We start from the raw sequence: 24,641 nt of genomic DNA, 5'->3' as shown, positions 1-24,641 counted from the left end.
GCACCTTGTTGTCTGGTATAGAAATAAATCATTTTTTTATCTTGCTGCACCTTCTTTGTAATTATTTTTAATGGATCATTTGAAGTGGATTATTGTCTGCTTCAGCAGTCCTCTTGAGTGAGATGCAAGAGAACTCAAACTCTGTACAAGAATAAAATTTCATCTATAAGTATTAGTATAAATGAAATTTGTTGATCTATATTAGCTCTAAGTAATGAAAATAAATACAGCATGTGTTAACTGTCTTAATGAGATCATATTGGGTTCATAGTTTTTTTAATTTGCCAAATGGTTAGAGATTGTGCTGAGAATCTTAGGCAATAAATCTGAATGATTTAATTCTCTGGTTTTATTTCTGAATATTTAGTTAACAGTGTTAGTATTGTCTTTTTCATTTGAAGATATTTCTTTTTTTTGCTACATAATTCAATTTCTTTAGATTACAGGAATGACTTGTGCCTCTTGCGTTCACAATATTGAATCAAAATTAATGAGGATTAATGGCATTTTGTATGTGTCTGTGGCCCTTGCTACCAGCAAAGCACACATTAAATTGGATCCAGAATTACTGGGCCCACGTGATGTCATCAGAATGATTGAGGTATGTTAGAAAGCTAAACTCGGATACTGGCAATCTGAAATAAAGGTGGAAAATTCCAAAAGTAGTCCGCAATTCAGGCAGCATCTATCGTTAAAACTGAATAAGTCAGAAGATATAATAGCATTTAAGACGCAAGACAGGAGAGATTAAACGGCAGACAGAAAGATGGTGCACCATGCGGTCAATCTTGGATGACTGAATGTAATCATGTGATTATCCTTAAGAGATAGTAAGAACTGCAGATGCTGGAGTCAGCAATAACAGTGTGGAGCTGGAGGCCAGGCAGCATCGGAGGAGCAGGAAAGTTGATGTTTTGGGTCAGGACCCTTCAGAAATGGGGAAGGGGGAAGGGAGCTCTGAAATAAATAGAAAGAGGAGGGGTGGGGCTGGGGAAGGTAGGTGGAATGGTGATAGGTGAGTGCAGGTAGGTAGTGGTGGGGATTAGTCAATGAGATGGGAGGAGCTGATAGGTGAGAGAGAAGATGGACAGGTTATATCAGGTCAAGGAGGCGGGGATGAGAGGGAGGGTTGGTCATGGGATGAGGCCAGGGTTGGGGAGATTTTGAAACTGGTAAAGTCCACATTGAGACCATTGGGTTGTATGTTCGCAAGGCAGAATGAGGTGCAGCTCCTCCAGTTTGCGGGTGGCATCGTTGTGAGACTGGAGGAGGCCCAGGATGGACATGTCGCCCAGGGAGTGGGAGGGGGAGTTGAAATGGTTTATGGCTGGAAGGTGTTGTCATTTGTCACAAACAGAGGCAGGTGCTGTACAGAGCGGTCTCCAAGCATCCGCTTGGTCTCACCGATATAGAGGAGGCCACGTCAGGAGCAGCGATGCAGTAGACCACATTGACAGATGTGGAGGTGAACCTCTGTCTGATGTGAAAGGTTTGTTTAGTGCCTTGGATGGAGGTGAGGGGAGAAGTGGGGGGGCAGATGCAGCACTTCTTGCGGTTGCAGGGAAAGGTGCTGGGGGTGGTGGGGAGTGTGGAGTGGACGAGGGAGTCGTGGAGGGAGCGGTCCCTACAGAAGGCAGGTAGGGTTGGGGAGGGAAATATATCTTTGGTTTTGGAGTCGGATTGCAGGTGGCGGAAGTGGCGGAGAATGATACATTTAATTTGGAGGTTAGTGGGGTGATATGTGAGGACAAGGGGGATTCTGTCTTTGTTTTTGTTGCAGGGAGGGGATGTGAAGGCAGAGGTGTGGGAAGTGCAAGAGATACGGTCGAGAGCATTTTCGACCACCAAAGAGGGGAAGTTGCAGTCTTTGAAATCAGAGGACATCTGGGATATTCGGGAGTTGAACGCCCCATCTTGGGAGCAGACATGGTGGAGGCAGAGGAATTGGGAGTAGGGGATCACAGTCTTGCAGCAAGGTGGGTGAGAGGAGGTGGTAGTCTAGGGTAATAGTCATTTCTTCCTCCACTACATCAGTGACTGTATCGGAGCTGCCTCGTGCTCCCACGAAGAGCTTGAACAGTTCATCAACTTTACTAACACCTTTCACCCTAACCTCAAGTTCACCTGGGCCATCTCTGATACCTCTTTCTCCTTTCTGGACCTCTCTGTCTCCATCTCTGGTGACCGCCTCGAAATCGACATCTATTTCAAGTCCACCGACTCCCACAGCTACCTAGACTACATTGTTCAGTTCTTTCAGTATAGGAATTAGGAATTCATCTTGAGATTGTACAGGAAATGGTGAGGCCTTGTCTGGAGTACTGCATCCAGTTTTGGTCAGCAAGTTACGGGAAGGATATTATTAAGCTGGAGAGGGCTCAGAAGAGATTTACCAGGATATTGCTGGGTATGAAAGGCTGGATAGGTTGGGACTTTTTCACTGGAGTGTAGGAGGTTGAGAAGTGACCTTTATAGAGGTTTATAAAATCATGAGGGGTATGGATAGGATTAACGGTAGATGTCTTTCCCTAGGATGGAGGATTTCAAGACTAGGGGGCACATTTTTAAAGTAGGAGGAGAAAGATTTGAAAAAGACATAAGGGCAAATGTTTTACGGAGGGTAGTTCACGTGTGGAATGAACTTTGAGGAAGTGGTGAATGTGGGCACAGTTACAACATTTAAAAGACACTTGGATAAGTACATGAATAGGAAAGGTTTGGAGGGATATGGGCCAGGAGCAGGCAGGTGGGACTAGTTTAGTTTGGGATTATGTTCACCATGGACTGGTTGGATCGAAGTGTCTGTTTCTGTGCTAATGACTCTATGGCACTATATGTACCCTGGGATGAATAAAGACATAGTAACATAATTGATCAAATATCACAAGATAGGTCTGTATTTCACTTTTTAACTTCCCTTCCTGTTCATGTACTTCAGATTTTTCATCTGTAAGGGGATCAAGATTATGCGGAAATGGCAGGAAAGTGGAGTTGAGGATTATCAGATCAGCCATGATCTAATTGAATGGCAGAACTGGCTTGATGGGCTGAATGGCTTTCTAATCCTGTGTCTCACGGTCTTTTATTTCTTTCCCGTTTGCTTTCTTTCTCTGCAACCCATCCTCCCTGCAATGTTTTGTCATTTTGGTAACTAACTGATCTGAAATGTGCCTTTTATCCATCATAATATTGGTTACCTCCTTCGCAACTACTTCAAGACTAATCACTTCTCTTTTCCTTACTTATGCATAAACATCTTTGCCATTTTTTGCAGATACTTTTACAAGCATCTTTTTCAGAAACAATTTTATCCTCTCAGGAGTCCCACCTCATCTTTTTAGTAGTCTGGCTTTGCTAATATTTGCACAAACTTTAATCTTTCGTTTGGTGTTTTTTTTTCAATTTTTATTTTTCCATAAATATCCCTCTCAGATGTCCTCATCCCATTCATCCTTATATTTTTTTCTTATTTTTTCATGTATCCCTGCCTCAATTTTAATTGTTTTCTCTTTATTCATTAGTGGCATGCTAAAACTACAAATGAGTCATTTTCTAATGGAGCATTCTACTTCTTTGTGAGGAATCACAAAGCCAAGCTAATATTTACCACAGTAGGACATAGTACAATAAGTTGAGCAACTTATGAATGGAAACTAATTTAATCTCTTGAGGATGTGATATATATTGATGGATAAACATTTTCCATTCTGTATAACTGTCTTTCACATTTTTATTTGCTAAATTTCATTTCCACTATAGGAACTTGGCTTCGGTGCTTCTTTAGTCAGAAGAGATACAGCTATGCATAATCTGGACCATAAAGAGGAAATTAAACAGTAAGCCTATCAATTATTCTCTTAATAGAAATAGAAAACTTTCATTTACTATGAAAATAATTATTTAATATTTTGTATTTATGTTAGGTGGAAGAGGTCCTTCTTGTTTAGCCTTCTTTTTGGCATCCCAGTCTTTGGACTAATGATATACATGATAGTAATGGATGACAAGCACAATGGCTCCATGCCTCCTGAACAAAACATTATACCAGGTTTATCAATTCTTAATCTGGCATTCTTTGTTTTGTGTACACCTGTTCAGGTAAGTGTACAAAAAAAGCTTTATTTAAAATGCAAACATAGTATCAAATAAATTTGCAGCAGTACTGCAAAACTAATTTGTAATTTAGACTTTATTGTTGCGTGTACTCAATTACAAAAGTACAGGAGTATAGTGAAAACTGCATAATGTTGCCTCACAAGGTGCCATCTTAGCTACAGGTGCCTATGTACAGAATCATAAGAACAAGGTAGAAAGACACAACAAAGTTAAACATTGCAGTAATTCTTAGTATTAAGTAGGAAAATAAAGAAATAAATCTACAAGTCAAACATTACTGTCTTTGGAAAGTGCTTAGCCACGCTGGAACCACACTTCCTACAGGAGCTTGATCTCCTCTTTGTCATGCTTTCCCAGCACAGTCCATTCCAGGAGTCTCCACACTGGGCCTACCACACCAGTGCCGAAGCAACTGTCGATCTACCTGGCGTATTGATTTGGGCCTACCGCATTGCTGCAGCTGACTGATGCCGACCGCAGATGTCACCTTCTCTGCCGATCGTTGAGGCCATTCTGCCATTGAAAGTCGATGGAGCTGCCACCACCTCTAGTCCTGCGCTGGGCCCACCAGCATCGAAGACGCCCCATTCCAGTGGGGCGGGCTGATGCATCACTCACTGGGGGATCCACATTCACTTCCACTGTGAGCTCCCTAAAGGCTTGCTCCCTTTGTGCTCGGCTCACTCTCCCCAAGGAGCTGACTCCTGCCGGTCAAATGTGGTCAAATTAAATCCAAATTAACATTAAACTTAGAATGTCAGTTTTGGCATGGTAGCAGTCCCACTTCTGAGTCAGAGGGTTCAAGTCCTGCTTCAGGGCTTGAGCACAGAGATCAAAGCTGGCACTCTATACAGTACTGTGGGAGTACTTCATTGTATGAAGTCTCATTTTTCTGAGGAAGTGCTAAACTGCTTGCTTGGTTGAATGTAAAAGATCCCATAGTACTGTTTTGAAAAAGAGCAGGGGAATTATTCATGGTGACCTTCCAGGTATTTATCCCTTATTCAGATTATTTGATCGTGATCATTTTCCTCATTCTGGGAGAATGCTTTGCATAAATTGGTTGCTGTGTCTCCTCCAGTCCCACAGCAAATACACTTCAAAAGGCTTTGATTGGCTGTAAGAAGCTTTGAGATGTCTGGTCGTTGTGAAAACACTAAGTGAATGACTTAGTGACTACTTAATGACTACTACCTTGACATCCCTCTCCTCTTATCTCTGGAATTCGGTTCTTTTGTTCACGTTTAAACCAAGGCTGTAATAAGGTCAGGAATTGAGTGGCCCTGGCAGAACCCGAACTGAATGTCACTGGGCAAGAGCTGCTTGGTAGCATTGTTGTTAACACCTTCCATCAGTTTACGGATGATGGAGAGTAGACTTATGGAGCAGTAATTGGCCGGTTTGGATTTGTCCTTTTTGCGTACAGGAAGTCCGGGCAATTTTCCATTTGTCTGCATAAGTGCCAGTGTTGTCGCTGTACTGGAATACCTTAGCTACGGGTGCTGCAAGTTCTGGAGCACAAGTCTTCTGTACAAATAACCTTTGCAGTATCCTGTGCCTCAAACTGTTTCTCGATCTCGTGGAGTGATTCAGATTGGCTGAAGACTAGCATTTGTGATGTTGTGGCCCGCTGGAGGATATCGGGATGGATCATCTGCTCAGCACTTCTGGCTGGAGGTTGTTGTGACTGCTTCAGTCTTTTCTTTTGTACTGATGTGCTGGATTTCCCTATTATTGAGGATGGGGATGTTTGTAGAGCTTCCTCCTTCAGTGGGTTGTTTAATTGTCCAATGTGGCAGGACTACAGAACTTAGACCTGATCCATTGTTTGTGGAATTGCTTAGCTTGGTCTAACACTTGTCGCTTGCGCTAATTGACGTGCAAGTAGTCCTATTTTGCAGCGTCGCCAGCTTGAATTCTCACCTTTATGTATACTTGGTGCTGTACCTGTCATACACTCCTGCACTTTTCATTGAAGTGATATCCCATGCTAAAGTTCACTCGCAACTGCTTGTGAATAGGGGAGAAACTACTTTAACAGAGTTTGAACTGACCATCAGCATGAGGAAAACCTATGTTATGAGCCAAGGAGTAGAGACTTCACCCTCTATCAACATTGATAACATTCACATACCTTGGATCTACAATTACTGGCAAACTTTGCTGAAATTAGAACCAAGACTGCCAAAATATGTCATCTCAAAGTCAAGAAGTTAGTGTGGACCAACGCAAAGTGCCTAAAAAATATATTTGTACCAGGCTTATGGTCTCAGCACTATCTTACAGTAGCAGGGTGTGGACAGCCTGTGCAAGCTAAGAAAGTGGCTGACCCGCTTCCACTTCCGTTGCCTGAGGAGAATATATTGGGCCTCTCTGAGAAAGACAGAGTCAATTATGGAAGTACATCAGTGTGCAGTAATGCTTTGTCTGTTTGCTGTCTTGGGTCAGTGATGCCTGTTTGATTAGGTCATGTGAATGAAATGGATGATGGCTACATCCCCAATGACATGCTTCATGTAAAGCTCGCTATCAACATGAGACTAATAGGTTGCCCATTTCTCCTGACCATGGATGTCTGCTATCCAGACCCCAAGATGACTGGGACCTGAGATAATACATGGAAATCCCTACTGCTGACTGGAGTGTCTGGAGTCAAGCAGTCAGGCATCGTGTAGAAGAAGCAGATGACAAAAGAAATGACTGGATGGCAGAAAAGAAATCTTCTGCAGCCACCACCCAATGCCACCCCCAGGAAAGAAACATTACTAGAGCTTTTGAGGAAGGGTCACTGGACCCGAAACGTTAATTCTGATTTTTTTTTTCTTCATAGATGCTGCCAGACCTGCTGAGTTTTTCCAGCAACTTTGTATTTATTACTAGAGCTTGGACCAACACTATGCACCCGTGCCAGCTGCAGAAAGACTATGATTTACGAATTGGCCTCTACAGCCATAACACAATCCAGAGTTGACACATGCCTTGGGCAGAGTATGTCTTCTCCCAAGTTGAATGGATGCCACCATCAATATCACAATATCTTTGAAAGATAAATAATATTTTCTCGACCTAAAGTGCTTATTTTCTGTAGTTCCTCTGAAACACATCTTGCATTTTCTACAAAAATCTACAGCAAAGTGTAGTAGTGTGGGCTTCAAAATTTGCTAATTCCCAGTGGTTAAGAAATCCAAGTTTTGTAAAGCACCATGATTAGTAAAGTATTTGATTAACTTAGTAACCAGTGTGAAACCGGACCTTGCTCTGTCACTAGTCAGCAGTCTTGGTTTACAATGATTATCCTTTTCTCCTGACTAAAATAAATGTACGAATTTAGAATTTATTCAATTCCAAATTACATACTGCTTTAAAAAGATGTAATTCTAGAAAAGAAACCTTTTTGCCTAAAAAGTGCTTGATTTTTTTCATTGTGAAAATGTAATTTGTGCGCAGAAAATCCTAATACATCAGTGAGAATTGAATGCTTGATAAGTGATGAATGAGAATAAAATAGTGTACGCAGTTGATTACAGATTCTGTACTACATTGATATATATTTAATTGAATGTTACCATGTTTAATTGAAGTAGACTTGCTAATTAATATGTGTCTTTAAGTTTGTTGGAGGTTGGTACTTTTACGTTCAAGCCTACAAATCTCTTAAGCACAAAACTGCCAATATGGATGTACTCATCGTTCTGGCTACTACCATTGCATACTTATATTCCTGTCTGATACTGATTGTGGCCATTGCTGAAAAGGCGGAACAAAGTCCAATGACATTCTTCGATACTCCTCCAATGCTGTTTGTCTTTATTGCCTTGGGAAGGTGGCTGGAACATATAGCAAAGGTAATAACATACACTGTTTACCTAGTAAAGTTATTTTGTGGTGGATTATCTTACACAATTTTTTTCTGAATATTTGTGGCAAGTCTTCTCATTACCTGTACAGTTATAGTTCTTAATTTCTGTCTCTGTCTGTCTGTCTGTCTATGTGTCTGTGTGTGTGTCTCTCTCTCTCTCTCTGTCTGTCTCTCTCCCTCCCTGTTTCCCACCTCCACCACCCCCCCACCCAATTCTCTCGTCCTCTCATATCTCCCCAAATTCTGTTTTATTTTAGATCACTGATTTTGTCACTAACTGAAGAAAGCAAAAAGCTTTACATCAACATTCCTTTTATGCTGTGCAGTCCCTAGGCCATGCAGCCGCTGGTCAATTCTGCACGTATCAATCAGCGTACTAATGCAAGTGCTGCTTGCTAGGACTGTTGATGACACTTTCTATCACTTTACTGATAATTGACAGTAGATTGATGGGGACAGTAATTGGCCAGGTTGGATTTGTCCTGGACAGTTTTTTTATATTGTAGGGTCGATGCTAGTGTTATCGCTGTATTGGAACAGCTGGTGTTGCAAGATCTGGAGCACAAACCTTCAGTACTGTTGCTGGAATGTTGTCAGGTCCCAAAGCCTTTCCTGTATCCAGTACCTCCAATGATTTTGATATCATGTGGAGTGAATCAACTAGGTCTAGTTACCTCCTGACATTATTACAGTCTTGTTTCAAACATGGACAAAGGAGCTGAATTCCAGAAGCGAGGAGAGAGTGCCCTTAATATGAAGGTCATATTTGACCAACTGTAGCTTTAAGAAGCTTGAGCAAAACTGGAGGCACCAGGTTGACATTATACCTGGCCCAAAGGATGGGCGTTGGAGATCAGATATTTCTGCTCCAGGACATCACTACAGGAGTTTGTCAGGGTACTGTCCTAAATCCAGCCACCTTCAGCTGCTTCATCAATGACCATCCTTTGTAAGATCTGAAGTGAGGATATTCGCTAATGAGTGCCCGATGTTCAACACCATCTGTGACTCCTCAGATAGTGAAGCAGTCCATGTCCGATTGCAGCAAGACCTGCACAGTATTCAGGTTTGGGCTGACAAGTGGTAAGTAACATTTATGCCGTATGGTTCAAAGCAATTACCATCTCCATGAAAAGAGAATCTGACCATTGCCCTTTGATATTAAATGGCATTACTGAATCCCCTTCTATCAACATCTTGGGGAATTAATATTGACCAGAAACTGAACTAGACTAACCATATAAGTCTTGTGGCAGGTCAAGTCCAGGAATCATGCAACAAGTAATTCAGATCTTGACTCCCAGAACCTGCTTGACTTTTACAGGGTACAAGTAAGAGTGTGATGGAATACTCCTCGCTTGCCAGCATGAGTGTGGCCCAAGCAACACTTAGGCTTGGCACTGTCCAGGACAAAGTGGCCTGCTTGATTGGCACTACTTCCTCCACCACCTATATTCAGTAGCAGCAGTGTGCTGTATCTACAAGATGCACTACAGAAATTTGCCAAAGCTCCTTAGAAAACACCTTCCAATTCCATGACCATGACCATGACCATCCAGATGGACAAAGGCAGTAGATACATGGGAACACCACCACCTGCATGTTCTGTCTAAATCACTCACCATCCTGACTTGGAAGATATTGGTGTTCCTTTGGTGTCATTGGATCAAAACTCCCTAATTAAAGGCGTTGTGGGTTTACCCACAACTAATGGACTGCAGTAGTTCAAAAAGACAACTTCTGGAGGGTAAATAGGGATGGACAGTAAATATTGTTCCAACCATGGACACCCACAGCCATGAAAAAAATGCTGTCTACTACAGATAATGCCTTTACCCACCAATGCATTTGTTAATTGCTAGTGACTCGTGTTGAAGGTCAGCACTGTGAGAAACCCAATCACCGTCATGTGTTTTACTAGCATTCTTTGGCAGTATTGCTGCCTTGCTACTCTTGTGAGACAGAAATTCCATCTCTAGTGAAATCTGGAGACTGGCGCGTGGGATGTGAGATAGAAGTAGACCTGGGGAAATGGATGCAGAACGCATATTAAGAGGAAAAGGACGTGAAGCAAAAATACATCAGACTGTAAAGGAGGAGGGAGAATTAATGTGGAGGGGCAAGAGAATAATTTTATAACAAGATGGGAATTTGTCTTCTTGATAACATTGCAGTTTTTAATTGTACATCTTGCATTTTGTTTTGTTGTAGAGTAAAACTTCAGAAGCATTGGCTAAACTGTTATCCCTCCAAGCTACAGAGGCTGTAGTAGTAACACTAGGACCAGACAACACAATACTGAGGTAACTTTTCACATTTCATGTCAATGGTGTGAATTCATTCCAGTAAACATGTTGAATGAAACTTTAATTTAGATAAATGCACCAATTTAGCAATTTGTATTTGTAGTTTAGTTTTGTTCTGTTGCTTTACACATCTCTAGACCTTTATTATTAAAGATTAGTACCTTGTACAAATGAGAGACAAAATTTATGCCTCAGACAAATCCATTCTAAGTAGTCCAAAGGAATTGCGCAAAAATACCTCAGGTTGACCTTTGTGGACATAATGTAAAGTTAGATCGACCTCCACCAGCCTTTGACCTTCATATAAATAAAGAGGCATGTCTTTTTCTGAATGCCTTCCCAGTAATATACATGACTTCAGAGAACTACCAATCCCCAATGTCCCACCATACAGCACTGTTGAATTATTTTCTAAATTTATTTCAAAATGAAATTTAATCTTAATTGATATATTCCAGACTATTGGAATTTCAAGCTATTAAATGTGGGATTTTTTTTCTGTTAAGGGACTTATCCAAGACCCTTAAATCTTACAAAACACGCTCAGACAGAGGATTCCTAACCACAAATAGGCATAAAAAAGCTTCTCCTCAAGCAGTGTTTTGTTATTTTGCTAATCATCTTAAATCAGTATCCTTTGGTTCTTGACCCTTCAGCCAATGAGAACAGTTGCTTCCTCTCTCCACTGTCTCGAACGCCCATTATTTTGACCATCTGTTTCAAGTCTCTTCTGGAGTATCTGAATCACTCTGCCTCTGTTTATAAAGGCCAGGATCCTCCCTGCCTTTTAATCCACTTTGTTAATCTGCTCTGCCTTTAGAATTGCATCTTTTGTTCAATATTGCTTGTCTCTTCTTATGAAAATGTATAACTTTACAGTTCTCCCCACTAAATTTTAGCTGTCCTGTGTCTCGTCTATTCCATCAGTTGTCTATATCCACTTGAAGTCTTTCACTATCTTCCTTACAGTTCGCAATATTTCTGAGATTTGTGTCATCGTCAGATTTTGGCAATGTGTTCAGGTCATTAATATGTATCAAGAAAAATTGTGATCATTTATACAATTGCTGGATAACCCCACCGTATACCTTGCGCTATTCTGGAAAACAATCGTTGACTCACTGCTTTGTTTTCTGTCTCGCAGCCAACTTCATACCCAAGCTGCTAGTATCAGTTTTATTCAGTGGGCTCTAACTTTACTGACAAGCTTCACATGTGGCATTTTATCGAACACTTTTTGGAATTCAATGTATGCCACATCAACCATGTTAACTTGATCATCATAGCATTCTTACGGCCTTGGCTTTCTCATTCAGCAGTGATGACTTGAATGGGTTCTAGTATTAGTGATGACTCTGCGTTTATGGAATGCGATAATCTAGTTCAGTGTGTTCGCTCCATTTAAAAACATGACTGCTACAGTTTTTAAAAGTCGTATTAATCTCCTATTTGAAATTGCAACAGCTGGATATCTGATGCTCTTGCAATTTCCATTGTTGATTTTGAATGGTCTTTTGTGTAACATGGAATGGTTTTCATACCGATCTCTCCAGCTGTCCTGCTACCTTGAATAAACTGTGCACATGTACACACAGGCCCTTTGTTCCTGACTCTCTTTGGAGTTGTACCTCTTATTTTGTGTTGTCTGTCCATGTTCTTCTGATCAAAATGCATGACCTCACACTTCTCTGCATTGAACTTCATCTGCCAACTGTCCACCTGTTCCACCATATTATGCTGAGTGAATTGAATTGGCTGAGGGCGAGCATCCGTAATGCCTAAGACTTAAAGGAGAAGGCGGAGGTGAATGTCCACTTGACACCTCTGACTGAAGTTGGCTACAAATGCTTCTGCCTTTCCTTTTGAACTGATGCATTTGGATTCCATGTTTTTGAGAATGGGAATATGTTTGGAGTCTCTGCTTCTATTAATTGTTTACATGCCCACTACCATTCATGACTGGATGTGATGGGATTGCAGAGCTTGGATCTGATCCATTGATTGTGGGCTTGCTTAGCTCTGAGTTTTGCATGCTGCTTCTGTTATTTGACATATAAATGACCCTAGAACAAAGAACAAAGAAAATTACAGCACAAGAACAGGCCCTTCGGCCCTCCAAGCCTGCGCCGATCCAGATCCTCTATCTAAACCTGTCGCCTATTTTCCAATGATCTGTATCACTCTGTTCCCTGCCTATTCATGTATCTGTCTAGATACATCTTAAATGACGCTATCGTGCCCGCCTCTACCACCTCTGCTGGCAACGCATTCCAGGCACCCACGAGCCTCTGCATAAAGAACTTTCCACGCATATCTCCCTTAAACTTCTCCCCTCTCACCTTGAAATTGTGACCCCTAGTAATTGAGTCCCCCACTCTGGGGGGAAAAAGCTATGTTGTTACCTATGTTGTTTATTCACCAGAATAACACCTCAATTTTAGATAAGTATGGTGCATCTCTTAGCATATTTTCCTTCACTTTTCTTTGAATCAATAAGAGGAAAACTAGACAACGACCTTTAATGAAAAGATACATAGCATGTACAAATGTTCAAACTAAAGGAAAAAAGACCACACCCATCACCACTGTGACTAGGTAGCAGCAGTGTGTGCCATCTACATGGTGCACTGTAGATATTCATCAGAACTCCTTTGACAACTCCTTATGCCCCTTTCAGACTCAGAACCGTTTTCGTCCAAAAGGACAAGGGCAACAAACACGTGGGAACAGATGTGTTGAGCCGAAGGCCTTTCTCTGTGCTGTAGATTATTGACTGGACACGAGAGTTATAAATAAAAGAATATTTTGGAGAAATTTTGAGAAGATGAAAATTATTTTGGAACAACATTTAGGTAAATTAATTAAAATTAAGCATTCTGTTTTTATTCCGTCATAAGTCTTCTCCAATTTTTAAAAGTAAATTTGTTTTTTTTCCCATGGGATGTGGGTGTCACTAAAAAGGTCAGCTAATGTTTCCCATCCTAAATGCTCTTGCTTCCTTAGCCAGTGCAGACTCAACTATATTATTATGGGTCTGGAGTGGCATGTCAACCTGACCAGGTCAGGACAAAAGATTCCCTAAAGGAAAGTAATGAACCATATGGGTTTTTCTTAAATAACAATCAAGATAGTTTCATGTTCATCGTAGGAGCAGAGATCACCATTCAGTTCTAGATTGTGTTAATGTTTAATTTAATTAATTTTATTTCCATCTCCTGCTCTTGGCAGGATTCGAACCTGCAACATCAAGGTGTTAGCAGTGGCTTCTGGATTAGTGACTTGACACTATTCCGTCATCTCCCTCTAATTCTCCTTCCTTCCTTCTCCCTTTCCTAAAGGGACTGCTTGCTGAACACTTAGAATGAACAACTCAAACTATCTAGTATCTTATTATTCCCATGCCCGTGCTCCGATGGTGAGCATTGAATTTAGTCAGGCAAGTCATTCAAGGGTGTCATACAGTTATAACCCTCATTTGATACCCTTTGTTTATGTAATGTAGCTAATTTTGATTTCAGAGAATATGGGGTATTGGTAGGATCTGATCTATCAGGATTGCAGGTATTGATAAAATGAAACTAGTACAACTGCACTGAATAGTTATAGTATCCGATATAATTTTATTTGAATGATCATTGCATTTGGAACGAAATAAATTAATTAATGGCTCAAATATACTTAATGAGTATAATTTTAAAGCCATTACAGAGCCATGATTACAACATCAAAGCTGGGAGCCAAATATTCAGGGCATATGACATTTCAAAAGGAAAGAGTGATGGGGTAACATTATTCACATGGATGGAATAAATACAATAGTAAGAAATGACCTTGGATTGGAAAATGTAGAATCCATATGGGTGGAGATAAAAAAATAATAAAGGGGGAGAAAACACTGGTAGGAGTAGTCTGCAGGCCCTATAAACTGTAGTAATACAATGGGACAGAGAGTAAGTTGGGAGATAATGAGGATACATAACAAAGGCAGTACATTAATCATGGGTGACTTTGGCAGAGGTAGCTATGATAAAGAATTCATAGTGTGTGTTTGAGACAGGTTCTTTGAACAGTATGTTATGGATCCAAGAGGGATCAGACCAGATTAGATCTGGTCATGTGCAATGAGGCAGATTTAATAAATGATGTCAGAGTAAACAGTGAACATAACACAGTAGAATTTAACATTCAGTTTTGAAAAGGAGGAATTTGGGTCAGAAACTACTGCACTAAGCTTAAATAAGGGTAATAACAAAGGAAATGAGGGCAAAGCTGGCAGGAGTGGACTGGGGAAGGAGTTTAGTAGCAAAGGCAGCTGAGGAGCAATGGCAGACATTATAAAAAATAGTTAATGGGTCACAGCAAAGATGTATCCCAGTGAGGAAGAATGAGTCTAGGCAGGGGATAAGCCAACCATGGGTAATCAGGGAAATTTGGAAAACATCAAATTGAAAGAAAAAAAACATACAATGTGGCAAAAATTAGTGGTAAGATAGAACATTAGGAAGAATTTAAAAAAACGCAACAAAAGACAACCATAAAAAGGGAAAAGATAAACTTTGAGTATAAACCTACGAGTAATATTAAGACCGAGAGCAAGACCTTCTTTAAATGTATAAAAAAAAAGAGAGAAGCCAAAGTTAACATAGGCCCCTTAGACAAACACAGAGAATGTTGGAGAAACTCAGCAGAACTGGCAGCATCAGTGGAAAGAGAGTTCTGAAGAAGAATCATTATCAGACTTGAAATATTACTCTTTTCTCTCTCCACGAATGCTGCCAGTCTTGTTGAGCTTCGCTGGCGTTTTCTGTTTGTATATCAGATTTCCAGCATTCACAGTATTTTGCTTTTATTTTAATGTTGGATACAAATTTTGGAAAATCTTATCTGTGTTGACACCAAACTTGTATTGAAGTTACAGCGGGAAGACAAGCCTTTCAACCTAATTGTTTCATATGCCACATGGACTTCAATGGAGAACAGAATTAGGAAGGGTGTAAAACCTAGGTTTGACCTGAACCTATTCTGTTCCTGTGAGTTGGATTAGATTAAAAGTATTGCTTCTATCTTATTCTTCCCTATTTAGGGCACCAATATCCAATTTGAGGAGGTGTATAATCTCCTTGTTTGTAGTTACTTTGGTAGAATGTTTTGCCATTGCCTACATCATAAAAACAGAATGGTAAACATTAAGGCTGCGAGTATGAGGTGTTCTGAATGTTTTGATTTTTCTCATGGGATTTGGGTATCACTGTCTAAGCCTACATTTGCCCATCCCTAATTGCCCTTGAAGATAGTGATGAACAACTACCATTGCCACTTTAAGATTCTGTGCACAACATTCGCGGCATTGACTTCAGGTTTCGAAAATCACTGGAGGCCTGTGCAGCTGGAAAGAAAATTTAGAAGTGTTAGTGAACCGTTCTCTTGAATGCACATTCTGTGTGGTGTAGGTACACCCCCAATGAGGTTAAGTGCTGTCAAGCTCCATGGTGCTGCATTGAACAAGAATTTAGCCAAAGGTGAAGTGCACTAAAAGATCTTTAAAGCTTTTTTATGAACCTGTTTTCTAATATATTCTGACATGATTCAGTAAACCTTGCATGTCACAGTTTTTGGAATTGAAGAAGCCTTTCTGATACTTTGTGACTTTGAAATCAGCCGGAAGTTTTCTCTAATGATGGGTTACATTGTATATCTGTTCAGTCTGTGCAAGATCTTTATATTACTAAAAGTTTTTAATGAGTGTGGAGAATGGGGAAGTTTATACCAGGAAAAAAGCAATGTTCTGAATGTCTAACAGTTGGAAATACTCAAAAATAAATACTTTCTATCATTTTACTTTCTTCAGTGAGGAGCAGATAGCTGTGGATCTCGTCCAAAGAGGTGACATTATTAAGGTGGTCCCTGGTGGCAAGTTTCCTGTGGATGGAAAAGTAATAGAAGGATGTTCTATGGCAGATGAATCTCTCATCACAGGTATGTTTTGATTCTCTATGTTTAAAGAAGCACAGGTTTATTGTGCTTCTTCAGTGTTTCTTTTTTAGAGATGCCAAATCATTATGCATTTTTCCAAACAAAAAGACCAAAGAACAGTGGATGTTGGAAATCAGAAACAAAACATTTTCCTAAAAAATTTAGGCAGCAAAAAGCCTACAAAGTAATCAGAATGGGGTCTTGACCTGCAAACTGGTTTACCTGCCTTGAGCACAAGACATTGGGTGAGGAGTTGAAATGGATGCTAAGCTTGGCTGTCTAGAAGGATTGTTAAGGATCTAGTTGACAAATTGCCTGCTGGCACTAATTAAAAAGGATGTGATGCTTCTAAAGAAGAGTGGCACTGCTGGTGAAGGAGTGCCTTATTTCCCCTCCAACTCCAATTTAATTTAATCTCCTCCCTTGTCTCCTAACTTTCCTTCACCTCTGGTAGTATTGGATTGCCCTTGTCAGGCTTTGGATGCAGATTAATTAATTAGAAAAGTGTGATTTAGTGGTGACGGATAATAGATGAAAAGTACCACGTGTGAGTTGTGGTGGGGGTGAAAAGCTGTTCAGTTGTGTGCAAGAGTGTTTCTCAATAAAACATAGAGGGTTCTTTTTCGATGACTAATGTTTCATTTAACAATCTGTCCTAACAACAATGAACTGAGTAAGAATAAGGAAATTATTACTGAGGATTTGAAATGTTACTCCAATCCAGGCTCAGCTTTCTCTTTGCAATTCACTTTTTAGTTATCCAGGAGTTTGGTAGGAAGAATACAGTGGTGGAATGTTATTTCAGTTGTTGCGAAGTTGGGTAGGGTATTTGTGGATTGGATGGCAGGACGTTAGAATTTAGTGTTTGCAAAATATTTGTGTTTGTAAAATGCTAGGGGAGAAAGCAGTGTGTGTTTAAAAGGTGATGTGCTTTTTCTATGCTTAGAGATTCTAAAAGGATGTCTGTGGGCAGCAGCTTGTGGGTTTGCAGGTGCACAGAGTACCTGAATTGAAACGTTATCAAAAGACTGTACAATGAGCAGGCCAAGCACAGTTTTGTTTTGTGATCAAGACAACAAGTTTTGGTCTTGCCCAGTCAATTTGAATCAGACATTTAGAGACCAAACACCAATTAAATTTAAATCTGATGGTTTTGACAACATAGGACCAATCCTGTAACAAGGAGTGAGGTGCCATCAAAGGTATAAAAGGAGACGGCAGTTAGAAAATCAAGCGAATTAACTGCCATCTGCCAGAGTTAACAGCTCTCAGCTCTCAAGAGAGAATCGCTAGCTCTCTGTCTTCTCTAAGTTTTAGACAAAGCACCATCTAAATCAAACATACCTACGGCATAGTTAGTTAATATTCCTGACAGAACATTTGACAGAGAAGGCGTTCCTAACAAAGCATTCGACAGAGCAGGCACAGAGTATTCCAGAAGACATATTAGCTGGCTGTAATTTTGAGAGACTAAAGTCTGTGTTTTTAGTTTATTTTATATAAGTAGAGCTTGTATTTATTGGAGCAGCATACCATTAGAATCTTGTTTATTCAGGAACAGTTAGTAGTTAGAAGGGGTTTATTTGGTTTGTTAATAGTTTAGCTAATTTGTTCACTGTTAGAGTTAGATAAATAAATTGTTATTTGTTGATTTGTAGAGTGGGTGTCAGAGACTTGTTTTATTTAACCACTAGAAGTTACTGAGGAGCAGGTTATACCACTTTTCTCACTCCTTTTTAACAGCTCATAAGACGAGGTGATCTCTCTGGGTGTTTTGGTTTTAGTTAGCAGAGGGGGGTCAACTTCTGCTTTATAACACAATGACAATAGATTGGGAAATGTTGATGTGCAAGGGGACCTGAGTCATTAGAAGAAAGCATGCAGGTGTAGTAAGCAGTTAGAAAGTGAATGATATGTTGGTCTGTTTATGATGTGATTCATTGCAAGAGGATTTGAGTATGGGAGCAAAGATGTCTTATTGCAGCTGTACTAGACTGGTGAGACCACGCCTGAAGTATTTTGTGCAGTCGTGATATCCCTACTTGCCATAGAGAGCAGAGGTTCACTACACTGATTTTTGGACTATGGCAGATTTTTGATGAGGAGCGATTGGGTTAACTAGATCTGCATTTGCTGAAGTTTAGAAGAATGATAGAGGATCTCATTGAAATGAATAAAATTCTGAGCGGGCTAGACAAACTGGATGCAGGGGTGATGTTTCCCCTTCCTAGGCGGCCTAGGTCAAGGTCTCATGGTCTCAGGACATAATGTAGGCCATTTGAAAGGACTGATGACTGCTTAACTTATTCAGTATTGTCATCTTGATTTGATATTGCCCTGAAACCGGTGTAAAATAAGATGATGGACAATGGAATTAAGACCACAGATTCTCACAGTACACAATTAACTTTCTTCTTTTTGTTTTTACAGGAGAGCCTATGCCAGTTGTAAAAAGAGTAGGAAATGCAGTGATTGCTGGTTCCATTAATGCACAAGGTTCTCTACTCATTCAAGCTACCCATGTTGGTTCAGAAACAACATTGTCACAAATTGTTAAGTTGGTAGAAGAAGCACAGATGTCAAAGGTAGACATGTATTTCTTGCATAGTACAATTAAGTTTTAATTTTGCATACGTCAAAACTAGCTCTAGGATTGCTATCAATTTATTATAGCATTGTAGAATTATAAAGTAATCTTATAATAAGGCACGTTTCACAAGTACCTTTCTGACCACTTTGCAAAATCATTTTCACAAATGGAGTAAAGAATGACTGAACTGAATGGACTCATTGGAGATATATTTTTCACCTATACGAAATGGATGCATGCATTCTAGAGCTGGCTTTCATAACTGCCTTGCAAATCTCCTCAGTGCCCTTTCTAATGCCTTTACACCTTTTATGAAATGTAGTACCCAAAGTTGTCCACTGAGGCCTTACTAGTGAACAGTAAAGGTCTAGAATGATCTCATTGCTTTTACAAACTAAAGTAGCTCATATGTTTTCATAAGCGTCTTTTCAGTTTGTCCTGCCAACTTTAAAACTTTATGTATAAGAATATCATGCTCGTGTGCAGTTTTCAAAATTATACATGTGATTCCATATTGATCTTCCCAAACTGCATCACTTCACACTTTTCACCAGCATTACCAGGTCATCCTGAAGCCTAAAACTATCTTCCTCATGATCTGTTATTTTACGTCATCTGCAAACTTTATAACATTACTGTATTCATCCATGTCTAGGTGATTGAGAAGAAATGCAAAGAGTAATAGACCCCAAATAACCCTCATGGAACACCACAGCAATCCATTTCCCAGTAGGAAAAATATACATCGTGCAGTATTGATCCCTCCAAATTTTATTCGTTGTGCCCAACCTAGAGCTTGCAAGCGACCTGTACAGTACTTTCGTAGTTTTACAGTTCTCGATTCACATGGCTGTGCAAATGTACAGCTGAGAAGGAAGATTATCCACCATTGTCCCTCACTTTTGTCACTGAGTCCTGAAGGATGGGAGTTTGAAAGTTTGCTTTGTGACTTGTAGCATATCAGATGCAAAGAGAAAGGCAACCAGAGGTGAGTGGGATGAATTTGGGAGTTGGGGTTAGGAAAACAGTAGTTAGAATGGAGTTTGTATTAACAGGAAAAGGCTGTTGCCTTGGCCAGCATCGCTGGATCCAAGCAGTATAAAGGCATTGGCATAAAGTATAAATGTGGCCATTATAGTTGTTGGGTATCCTGAAGCTCAGAAAATTTGGCAAGAATTTAAAGTGTGAATCAGCCTTTTGGAGCAGGTTAGTCATCTGACCACCTTCCCCCCCTCCAAAGCCAAAGTGGTGGATTGGACATAGTTAGGATTGAGATTCTGATCTTTAAAGCGTTAACCATCCACCTATCCCAAACCCACACCTTTCTGTCTGAGATTCACTGTGTTTTAAATAGTAAACCATCATTTATATTTTAACTCTTATGACACTAACACAAGACATTTCTACGAATTTAGAACAATGCAAAAAAAATTTAAAGTTCCCTTCTGACCTGTGTGGGTCACAAAAGACAATGTACTGTTTGACTATAGCAGAAAGAAAGCTATTTTCTTTTAACTGTGAAGTTGTTTAACATAACGACGTACAGTTTTGACAAATTGGACCATGGCTGGAGTGAAAACATTTAGTCCAGTATTGCATCAATAATTTGAAACCTCATCTTTGTGCATTATAAATGGCAAAGGGTGAAGAAAAAGGTATAAACAAAGGTAGAAATCTGGGTTAATGTTTTCAGAGTGATCATTTAATTTTTAATTTCCAAATCACTTAATGAATCTAAATAAAATATATTTTGACTTTTCCAGGCTCCAATTCAACAGTTTGCAGACAAACTGAGTGGATATTTTGTTCCGTTTATCGTTGGTATTTCTGTGGTTACACTGATTGTCTGGATCAGTATTGGTTTGGCAAACTTTGAAGCCATTGAAAAGTATTTGTCAGTAAGTAGCATCAAAATGCCTGTAATATTTGCAGTCTGGATGAATAGGCCTGAGGCCCATTGAGGAATTTCTTTTGTGTTTGGGAAAGTAGATGTAACCTTGCATGTGTTGCACACAATGCCTGTTTTAATACAAGACAACAAGGTGCAGAGTTGGATGAACACAGCAGGCCAAGCAGCATTATAGGAGCAGAAAGGCTGACGTTTCGGGCCTAGACTCTTCCTCAGAAATGCCTGTTTTAATGGTGCTTTTTAAATCAAACGTGAGAATTGAAACTAATAAAGAAATTAGCTGCAGATAGATGTGTGGCCAAGAAACAGTGTAAAATAAACAATTTTTAGAACTACCTGAATTATGTGTATCATTACCCAACTAATTCGGGTAGATGGCTGAGTGAATGAATTGGATAATGTGAATAGCCAAGGTCTTTTTCTTAGGGTGGGGCAGTCGAAAACTAGACGATGTAGGTTTAAGGTGAGAGCAGAAAGATTTTAAAAAACACTTTTTCATGCAGAGGATGGTGCTTGTATGGAATAAGCTGCCAGAGGAAGTGGTGGAGGCGAGTACAATTACAACATTTAAAAGGCATCTGGATGGCTACATTAATAGGAACGGTTTAGAGGGATATGAGCCAATACTGGTAAGAGGAAATAGGTCAGATTAGGATGTCTGGTCAATGCTGATGAGTTGGACCGAAGGGTCGGTTTCTGTGCTATATGACTCCATGACTCTAGGTACAAAGTGAGTATGCAGTAAGACAGTTAGCGGAGATTCCTGAGATGGGCCCTGCTGCAATCCGTGACATTGGTGCTTGTCCCTGCGCACAAATGACCTGGCAGCAGCATTACAATGAAAAGTATTGGTGTGCTCTAAAGTGCAGTATTGAAGTGAAGAATTGTATTATAAGTTGGTCAGAGATGTACCATGAGGGTATGGCGAGTCTGATGCTTGTCCACTGTCAACACCTGTGGACAGGGTGTGCAGACACTTACTGGCCAAGGAGAGTTTCCTGCGATATTGGAGACTGCTGTCCAAGATGGAGGTCCAGAAGATCAAGAGGCAAGCTAGAGTCATTAGACACCTAATTTGACTTTAATGTCAGGAATTGTCGTCATCTAGCTTCTTTGCAGTACATGGAAGAATAGGAAACTGTACATAATTGAAGTGGGATTAGGTACCACTGAGATGTTAATGCGTACAAATAAGCTTTTCAGTGCACCAGCGAGATTCATATCCTACCATCCAAGCCCCTGCGCTAAACATTAGTTTCAAAATCTGTGCCCCCTGCCCCCCACGTGAAGAATGTCATTTTTCTGATCTCATCACGTCTTTCTAACTGACTCACCGTAGCCCACTTTGGGGGCAGGGAAAATCTAGACCATGGGAGTGTCCATTTCTATTCACACAGTGTGCATTAGTCAAGGCTGCTAGCAGATCCAAGGAAGCTACTGGCTTCTCAGCTCACTGATTTTATAAATTATTAGTTCAAACCTTACAATACTAAAATAAAATCTGATCTAATTAAGCTATTCGGATTCTGCAGGTTGGTTAACTCAGTTGGCTGGACACCAATAATGCAGGTTCAATTTCCGTACCAGCTGAGGTTACCATGAAGGTCCCACCCTCTCAACCTTGCCTTTCACCGAAAATGATGACTGTCGGGTTAAACCACAGTCACTCATCTCTTTCTTATGATCCTGTGGCCCTCTGGCACTGTGGTGACTTTACCTTTCTTACTTTTATTCAAATACCACGGGGTATCATAGAATCCCCTGCAGTGTGGAAGCAGGCCCTTCGGCCCAACAAGTCCACACCAAACCTCCAGAGCATCCCACCCAGACCTATCCCCCTGTAACCCACCGAATCTTATTATCCCTGAATACTATGGGCAATTTAGCATGGCCAATTTACCTAATCTGCACATCTTTGGACAGTGGGGGGGAAACTGGAGCACCCTGAGGAAACCCACGCAGATGCAGTGAGAATGTGCAAACTCCACACACAGTCGCCTGAGGGTGGAATCGAACCCAGGTTGAAGGTGCTGTGAGGCAGCAGTGCTAACCACTAAGCCACTGTGCCACCCCCTGTAAGATTAATACGGTATGATTAAAAAGTAAATTAAGCACTTAAGCAAAATCACTTTTTTCAAGATATAAAGGATATCCTCGTTTCTCATTGCCCTCATTAGTGGAATGATAATTGGTGAAAAGGGATGTGATGTACATAACTAACAAATAACTGAGACAAAAATCAGTCCCTGACGAAGGTGGTGAAACGTGTTAAATCCGTTACGCAGAATTCAATTGATCTGTTATCTTTTAGGGACTAGCATGAAGTTTGTTAATAGTAATCAAAGATTATTTAGATCTCTAATTCCTATGGTTTGGATCTCTTGATTCCAAACCTGTAACATAATTAATGTGTTATAACTGTGCTTTTGTTAAAGGAGTTGAATAGATGAAAACCAGCAAGATGGTACTCCAAATCAGACTAAATGTTACATTGATAAGATTAAAATTATTGTTAAATTTGTTACTAATGTGCCAGGTGGGCTGGTTGCTTGGAAACCCAGAGGTTGGCATGAGATGAGATTATCAACTCATTAGTTGTTTGAGGGTTAGAGAACAGAAAACTAGCTATGCATCATGATCAAAGAAAACGTTAAGGTTTTGCTTATTGAGTAAATGACCAGTTGCTGAGCCTCCAGAAGACAGATTTGGCCAAACTAAAGTAAGTCACGTGGGTAGAACTGATCAAAACATAAATGACTGTACCTCAGCATGATAACTAGCTAGCAGGGTGGCAGGGTTGCTCAGTGGTTAGCACTGCTGCCTCACAGTGCCAGGGATTTGGGTTTGATTCCAGCCTCAGGCGACTGTCTGTGTGGAGTTTGCACATTCTTCCTGTGTCTGCATGGGTTTCCTCCAGGTCCTCCGGTTTCCTCTATCAGTCCAAAGATGTGCAGGTTAGGTGGTTTGGGAAATGCAGGTCCTCTGTTTAAAGCTGCCGTCTTGCAGAGGAGACATTAAATCGAGCTCCTTGTCTGCCTTCTCAGGTAGATGTAAAAGATATCATGATATTATTCAAAGAACAATTCTCCCCAGTGTACAGATCATTTTTTGCCCTGCAATCTTAAGGGAACAGATTGTTTTTTCTCTCATTGTCACTTGTGGGATCTTGCTTTGTTTGAATTGGCTACTGCGTTTCTACATTACGACAATGTCTGTCTGCACCTTCTAAAGTACTTCATTATCTGTTGACTCTTGGAACATCCTGAGGTTGTTACAATTGCAATATAAATGCAAGTTTGTTTTTTTTTCCCTAGAGCAGCATGCGGTGAAGAGGGCAAATGGTATGTTGGCCTTCATAAGGAGGGAATTCAAGTACAGAAGCAGGGATGTGTTGCAGCAAGTGTACAAGGCATTGGTGAGACCACACTTGGAGTATTGTGTGCAGTTCTGGCCTCCTTATCTAGGGAAGGATGTTCTGGCTTTCGAGGGAGTGTAATAAAGATTTACCAGACTGATTCCCGGAATGGCAGGAATATATGTGAAAAGAGATTGGATTGGTTAGGGCTGATTCTATAGGGATCTTATAGAAACCTATAAAATTCCAGCAGGGGTAGACAGGGTAAACTCAGAAAAGATGCGTCTGATGCCTGGGGAGTTTAGAACTAGGGTCACAGTCTAGGGATATGGAATCAGCCATTCAGGGCTCAGATGAGGAGAAATTTCTTCACTCAGTGGTGAGCCTGTGGAATTCTCAGCTACAGAAAGTAGTTCAGACCAAAACATTGAATGTTTCAAGGAGTTAGATATAGTTCTTAGGAATAAAGAAATCAAAGGGTGTGGGGTAAAGCAGGAACAGGGAACTGAGTTGGATGATTAGCTTTGATCATG

The 24,641-nt window shown here is 40.4% G+C and overlaps 1 protein-coding gene across 1 annotated transcript in view; it reads left to right on the top strand.

Moving 5' to 3' along the window:
* Positions 1–24,641, top strand: part of LOC109915139 (copper-transporting ATPase 2) — a 120,556-nt gene that overhangs the window by 73,308 nt on the left and 22,607 nt on the right. Inside the window, exons 5-12 of the mRNA XM_048598136.1 lie at positions 440–601; positions 3,760–3,836; positions 3,924–4,098; positions 7,728–7,961; positions 10,187–10,278; positions 16,130–16,257; positions 18,685–18,839; positions 20,608–20,742. Coding sequence (XP_048454093.1) covers positions 440–601; positions 3,760–3,836; positions 3,924–4,098; positions 7,728–7,961; positions 10,187–10,278; positions 16,130–16,257; positions 18,685–18,839; positions 20,608–20,742 — 1,158 coding nt within the window. The remainder of the gene's footprint in view (positions 1–439; positions 602–3,759; positions 3,837–3,923; positions 4,099–7,727; positions 7,962–10,186; positions 10,279–16,129; positions 16,258–18,684; positions 18,840–20,607; positions 20,743–24,641) is intronic.

This window comes from Rhincodon typus, chromosome 6 (assembly GCF_021869965.1).
Source record: "Rhincodon typus isolate 14 chromosome 6, sRhiTyp1.1, whole genome shotgun sequence".
NCBI lineage: Eukaryota > Metazoa > Chordata > Chondrichthyes > Orectolobiformes > Rhincodontidae > Rhincodon > Rhincodon typus.
The sequence above is the reverse complement of the archived record's forward strand: the minus strand, read 5'-3'. Positions and strand labels throughout refer to the sequence as shown.